We start from the raw sequence: 6776 nt of genomic DNA, 5'->3' as shown, positions 1-6776 counted from the left end.
AATTAAGTCTCCCCCGACTCATTTGAACCAAGGGCTTGGCACATACTAGGGAGAACATGCTATACTGGGTTTTAACTTCTTTCTTTCCTTTTACATATTTATTTATTTAGAGACGTGTTGGCCTGGACTCGCTGGCCTGGAACCTCGGAGTTTCACCTGCCTCTGCCTCCCAAATGATAGACTTACAAGAGAAGACTGTTCTTTACACAGAAGCTACACAGCTGTTCTCCAGAACTGACAACCCCCCCCCCCCCAACCAAACGTGCTCAACTACCTGGACTATATCCCCCCAATAGAAACAGAGACCCATAAAGATAGAGATTTCGTCCAATGTTAAGCCACACGCAAGAGCAGACATGGGCTAGGATCCAGCTTTCCAACGTTCACTAAGGGTTTTGGGGAGATGGTACCCCCTCAAAGTCTTTTTCTGCTCCATTCCCTCTCTTTCTCCTTCCTCGTTTGTCTGAGATTGGATCTCTCCTGACTCAGCCTCCCAATCGCTGGGGTTACAGGTGTAGGACACCCTGCCTGGCATTGAGGAGGCCCTCCTGGTTCTTTTGGGCTCTAATCCGAGCCCTGGTTCTCACAAGCTCCACTCTATGGGGGTAGAGATATGGTCAGAGTGAGCCCAGGGTAGGTCGTAGCCTGGAGGTGCTTCTCTAGAGAGGAGAGCAATGGACCTTCATGAGGTCTGTGTCCTGGGTCCACCAATTATGTTTCTTAGGTTGCGCTGCCTAAACAGACTGGATTAAGGTGAGTAACTGTTGGAGCCAGTTCTACAACAGGTTCCCCAGTTTTGACCATCTGAGACTTTTTTTTTTTTTTTTTTTTAATGCGTAACTTAAGCCATGGGCCTTCCTCGGCCTCAGTCAGGGGTCCTCTCCCATCGCAGGGTCAGGGTGGAAGTTGAGTAGGGTCTGGGGTACCCTTCTTCCCTCACCTAAGTCCTAATCGGTGCTGCAGCTCCCTGCAATCGCTTCCTGATCCCCGAGGGTTCCGTGGCCGCAGCGCTCCTGCGTGACTTGCGCCCCCGTCAGGCGGGTGGGGCTCTGCCGCCAGGCTCCCCCGCACCCCCCGGGGCAGCACGTGCGGGGCGGGGCTGTGGCTTGAGCCCGGAGGTGATTGGGCACACGAGCTTGGTGGGCGGGGCCGGCCGCAGCTGTCAGAGCCGCCGGGGCCGCGCGTCTCACTGACTGAACAGTAGCAGCGGCGCAGCCAGGGCTGGAGCCCGAGCGCAGAAGCCGACGGGCCGGGCCGGGATGGTGCAGAGGCGGCTCCGCGGCGCGCGCACGCACTGAGCGGGCCCGGGCTGGGCCTCGCGTCCCCCGAGCCCCCCGCGCCCCCCGCCGCCCCGGCCCGGGCCGGCATGATGTGCCTGGAATGCGCCTCGGCGGCGGCGGGCGGCGCGGAGGAGGAGGAGGCGGACGCCGAGCGGCGGCGCCGGCGCCGGGGGGCGCAGCCAGGGGCTGGAGGTAGCGCTTGCTGCGGGGCGCGGGGTGTTGGGGGCGCTGGAGTCCTGTCCGCCGACGAAGAGGTGCAGACGTTGTCCGGCAGCGTGAGGCGGGTCCCGTCCGGACTCCCCAGCATCCCCAGCACCCCTGGCTGCGCAGCCGCTGCCAAGGGCCCCAGCGCGCCGCAGCCCAAACCCGCCAGCTTGGGCCGAGGGCGGGGGGCAGCCGCTGCCATCCTGAGCTTAGGCAACGTGCTCAACTACCTGGACAGGTACACTGTGGCAGGTGAGCAAATGCCCCATCCAGCCCGAGGACCAGGGCCCTTCCATCCCAGATGCCCTAGGGAGCTTTTTTTTTTTTTTTTTTTTTTGGTTGCCAGCTCCCTAGATCCAAGCCCTCTGGAGAGTCCCTAAGGACCCTCTGTTCAAGCGATGCTTTCGTGTTCCATGGGTCCAATCCAAAGCACCCCACGCTCCCCGTGTCAGGGATTGGTGGAGTTTCCACCCCTGGAGCAGCTAGTGAGCCTTCGCCAAGCCCTTGACGGCTCATCCGTTGTCCTCCCAGAGTCTCCTCTGCGTCCCTCTTGCCTTATCGCCTGTGCGCCCCCTTCCTCTACAGCCGCAGGTTCCCCCGGCCTCTCCTCCTTTTCCCTTAGCCCAGGCCGTCTGTGCGTGCACGGCCCGTCTGTTCCTTCTTTTCTCGGTCTCAGCCACCCCCCTGCATGCGTGCGGCCAGTGTGTGCGCCTCTTGCGGGTGTGCGCCAAGCAGCCGGAGTGTGTGCGCGCGTGGCGGCGCGGATATGTATGTGTGAGCTTGTAAGCGCGTGGCTGACAAAGGCTCGGGCCTGCGGGGAGCCGAGGGAGGGGCGGGGCGGGTCCGTGCTGCCTGGGGACCCAGGATGCGGTTTGCAGCTGGCCCTGGCTTGAGGCCTGGAGACGCCTCCTTCTGCTCCATGGCGCTTGGAGCCTGGAGCAGGGCATAGGCCTGGGGGCGGGAGCTGTTGGGGGGTGGGGGGGTCTAAAGAGAGGCAGCCTCATGCTCCTTGAGCATCTCTGCGACTCAGCCCCAGGTTTGAGACTGAAATGGATACAACTGGGTTTCTATCCTGAATGTGCTTGATGTGTGTGTGTGACCTTGGGCCAGTTTCAGCTTGTGTTTAGGTCTGTTTCCGTTTGTGAATTGATCCCTGGGCCTCTTAGTGTGGATGTGACTCTGGGATTCTATTCTGCTGGCGTCTCTCCCTGTCTTTACAGGGGTCAAGACGTAGGGACCTGTCCTAGAGCTGGCCCTGCCTGAGGGATAATGCAGCTTTGAAAAGAAACGCTGGTTAGGCTGGTCTCCGGGGCTCCCTGTGGAGGAGTGCAGTTGTGGGGGGGTGGGAACTGAACATGAAACCCACAACCTATCCCACAACCTAATATGAAAAAGGGGAGAGGAAAGGGGAAGAGAGATGATTTGGATATTTTACGCCTCACTAAAGAAAACTCAGGGATGATTGGGAAAAGAGAGCCCTGACATAAACCACACAACTACATGCCACCTGGTACTTGGGTGCTCTTTTTTGGGCCTTAGTCTTTTCCTATCTTGGATAGTTTTGTGTCAAGTGGAAGGAAAGCACTCTGCCCCTCCCCCACCTTGCATGTACACCCACCCACCTGCTCTCTGTCCCTTCCTAGGGGTAAACATGAAGTAGGTGCCAGTGGCATCAATTTTTGGGTCAGGCTGTCCCAAGAGACTGTTCCCTTGCTCTAGTAAGCAAGAGCATGGTGTACCCTCAAGTGTGCCAACCTACTACGCATGTGATGTGCTGCCTAGGGCCCACCTTGTGAGGACAAGCCAGAGAACATTGGAGGCTCTCACTTTGCAAACCAGGCTCTTTCCAGCTGGGGGAAGTCAGGCCCTTGGTTAGCCCTATCCAAGATTGCCCAGTGGGGTGATCAGCAAAGCAGGTGTTAGACTTCCTCTTTCCCCCCACCCCACCACCAGCCTGGCCTGAGTCTCTTCTATCTCTTTGGAAGTATTGTTGTGGCTTTTAGTTCTGTCCTGGTTGTTTTATTATGGCCCCAGGCCACTACTTCTGAGGTTCCTAGAGGAACCCATGGCCAGGGGGGCAGAGAGGGGAAGATGGGATCAAGGAGTGGGTTCTTATCTACCTTTGCCAATACTTGGGTCAGAGCTGGAGAATGAGATAGCAGATTTCTGGTAAACTGATTGGGGTAGGGGGCAATGCAGTTGGGGAGGGAGGCCTGGAAGGCTCTGGACATACACTGCCTGAGCTGTGTATCTTTCAGCGTCCTGTCCAGGGTTGTAAGCTTGTACACTACCCCCACCCCACCCCCAACACACAGACATCATTTCCTCTCCGGATAAGCCTGCCTCCCTTTCTTTATGATGGCCTTCCCTCCCCCTGCCCCTGAGTTCAGTTTTTAGGAATATTTACAATCTCTATGGTGACTACCATGGCTTTCAGGGTCTTGTGCCAGGACCCGAGTCCACCTGTTGCCTGCTGGTCCTGCTGGGAAAGAGGCGGGCATGTAGACACTCTGCTGTGTGGGCACTTTTGATGTTTGTGCCCACCTGACCCCTAAGAACCTCACAGTCTGGTCCCAACAACCTCATCAAAGCATGGGGGAGTTTCTGCTTTGCTTTATATCACTCCTGTACAGTTCTGTTTGCTCATAGCATAGCCAGTTCTGTCCAGAGGAGCACAATGCAAGCTACATACGAATGCCAAAATGTCTGGTTTTCAGACAGAAAGAGAGCAGGTGCAATTAATATATTTTATGTGTATGTGGGCACGTGTGAGCACAGGTTCCTGCGGGTGCACGTATGTATGTATGTGGGTGGGTGGGTATGGAGATGGGAAATCAGTCTCAGGTGTGATTCCCCAGCAGCGCCACACTCTGAGTCGGGGTCTCTCATTGGCCTGGAGCTTGCTGATTAGGCTAGAGTGACTGGCTAGTGAGTGCTCTGGAGACAGCTGTCTCTTCTCCCCAGTGCTGATTACAAGCACTCTTGTGAGCACAATAGCATGCTGTCGAGTTTAAAAACTATTTACTTTAGTTTGCCTGTGGGTGGGTGTAGAGGTCAGAGGACAACTAGCAGGAATTGGGTTTCTCCTTCCACGGTTAGTTCTGGGAATTGGACTCAAGTCGTTAGTTTTGATAGCAAAACCCCTTATTCTCCAATCACCCTCCCCCACCAGACCCCATGGGTTCTAAGGTTAAAACTCAGGCCTTCGTGTATCAAGCACTTTAGTAGACCAATACATTTTATTTAACTGGACATGTCCAATGAATTTGTTGTTATTCTGGGATATTTTTACATTTCCTTTAATACCGTCTTCCACATCATTGGATGATTTGGATTTACTATCCCAGCCTGGGTCAGACTCTAGTGGCTGGGTCATAGGGAGGATGCAGTGCAGGGTCAGAGTCTTTGCCACCAGAGGTTGTATCCAGCTGCATCACAGCCGTCACCCAAGCCTTCTGTGGGCCGAGTTCTCCTCCACCTTGGGTGGTATGGAATGAATGAGAATGTACCCGCAGCACCTGGGCGGAGGCCAGATACCTGGGAGGCCTTCACCAAATGTCAGCTGTCTGCTTGTTCGTGCAGAAGCCCGAGCAGTGTCCCTAACCAGCATGTCCTTCCTCATTCTCTCTGTCTATGACAGTCCTTCTCAGGCTGTCCTTCAGGATACCTTTGTGAGAGCCCCTCCCTACAGCACCAGGGCCAGTCTCAGTCCTGGGAACTGCAGTGGCTTCTGCCTCTGTGCTAGCATTCCCAGCGCCACCCCGTGATCCAGGTAATTATGGGCTCTTCTTAATCCATGGGAACCCCCTTAGGGCAGTCAGCCTCAGACTTAGGAAGGAGGCCTGGGTCCCCATTCTCTGCTCCCATGCACTGGTTCTCTTGGATAACACTGAGTTAGCCCAGCAACCTGGTCTATTGCCTTCTTGTACAGATGGAGAAAAAGACAAAGGTACCTGTGGCTTCCAGGTCAGGAGGAAAGTTCCCTTTCTGGCTCTGCTTCCTGGAGCTAGAGTGGCCTCTCCCTCTAGGCACTCATCTTCCAAGGGTGGTCATACAAGGGTGGCACATACTTGTGCTCCTGGAAGCAGGCCCAGCCAAAGAGAGCTGGCCTGGACTCTAATTGTGGTTGACGAATGACTGTTTGATAACCAACATCCTTCCCCAACTTCTTCAGAGCACCTGTGCCCTTCCCAAGACCTATTTCCTGTCCCTCTGATCCAGCCCGTGGCACCTGGAGTTGGGCGTCATTGTGGGGGCTGGTGAGGAGAGACAGAGCCTTGCCCTGGGGGAGTCCTTTTCTGCCAAAGAAGCTGAGACCAGTATCCATGGCAACCACTCACTAACACAAGCCCAGAAGGAATGATGAGCGCAGGGACCCTGCCAGGAACACAGGCCTGGCAGGCGTGGGGCTTCCCTTGAGCTTCAGGGCTGGGTCCTGAGCCGTGATGCCAGGCTGGGGCCCACTCTTCTTCTAGCTCTTTGTTTTCCCATCTAGTTGAGTCTGTTTAGGGCAGACATATGGGGAAACTGAGGCCCAGGGTATCAAGTCACACTTCAGGGTCTTTCAGCTCCACCACTACCACTCTGAATAGAGACGGTCACCCTAAGGGTAAACACGGTCCTTTCCACCTTGGGTATCCCTATCCTGGCTGCTGCACGGCTGCACTGTGGGGAATCCCTACCAGGGCTCTGGGTGTGGTATCCAGATCAGCTGTGCCCAGGTAAGCTTCAGAGTCCTGGAATGCCAGGTGACTCAAGGCCGACTGGCCAGCCCCGTGCCTCTGCTTCCTTTTCGAGGCTCTTCCTGTTGTTCCTGCCCGCACCTCTACCGTTGGCCTCTCAGAGGTCAGTACCTCTCACAGGAAGTGCCCAGGGCTCCTGACAGCCTGGCTAGGCCTCGGTGTCCCGTTTTGTGGTTGGGACAGGAAGGCTGCAAGGTCTGCAGGTCACAGCCTAGTCTGATATGGAGCCTAGTCTGATATAGTGCTGTGGACAGTTGGGTCTGTTTGGAGAGAGGGGACACCCTCACCCCTTCCTCAGATCCTTTGACTGTAGGAAGTGGCTTTTGTTTCTGCTTGGGCATGGGGGCCTGAAATTTTGAGGACAGATTGAGATAACAAAGGAGGCAAACAGAATACTGGTCTCTTCCCCAGACTCTGAGTGACTTCTGTGCTAAATGTCCTGCTACTTACTGGCTTTGCCAGACTAAACCTTCTTTGCTGTGTGATTCAAGATGTCTCCTATCCCCAAATCGATATTCCATGATTTTAGTCTTTTTTTTTTTTTTTTTTT

The 6776-nt window shown here is 55.4% G+C and overlaps 1 protein-coding gene across 3 annotated transcripts in view; it reads left to right on the top strand.

The window, feature by feature from the left end:
* The first annotated feature begins 1145 nt into the window (after positions 1–1145).
* Spns2 (sphingolipid transporter 2) overlaps positions 1146–6776 on the top strand; it is a 38762-nt gene continuing 33131 nt past the window's right edge. The window contains exon 1 of one of the 3 annotated variants that reach the window (XM_021177881.1): positions 1146–1736. In XM_021177881.1, the coding sequence (XP_021033540.1) occupies positions 1367–1736 (370 nt within the window). In that variant the 5' untranslated portion in view covers positions 1146–1366. The remainder of the gene's footprint in view (positions 1737–6776) is intronic. The other 2 variants (XM_029483311.1, XM_021177880.2) reach the window with 2 other exon arrangements.

Source organism: Mus caroli, chromosome 11 (assembly GCF_900094665.2).
Source record: "Mus caroli chromosome 11, CAROLI_EIJ_v1.1, whole genome shotgun sequence".
In the NCBI taxonomy this organism is placed as follows: Eukaryota; Metazoa; Chordata; class Mammalia; order Rodentia; family Muridae; genus Mus; species Mus caroli.
Note: the sequence above shows the minus strand (reverse complement) of the source record. Positions and strands in the feature narration are given on the sequence as shown.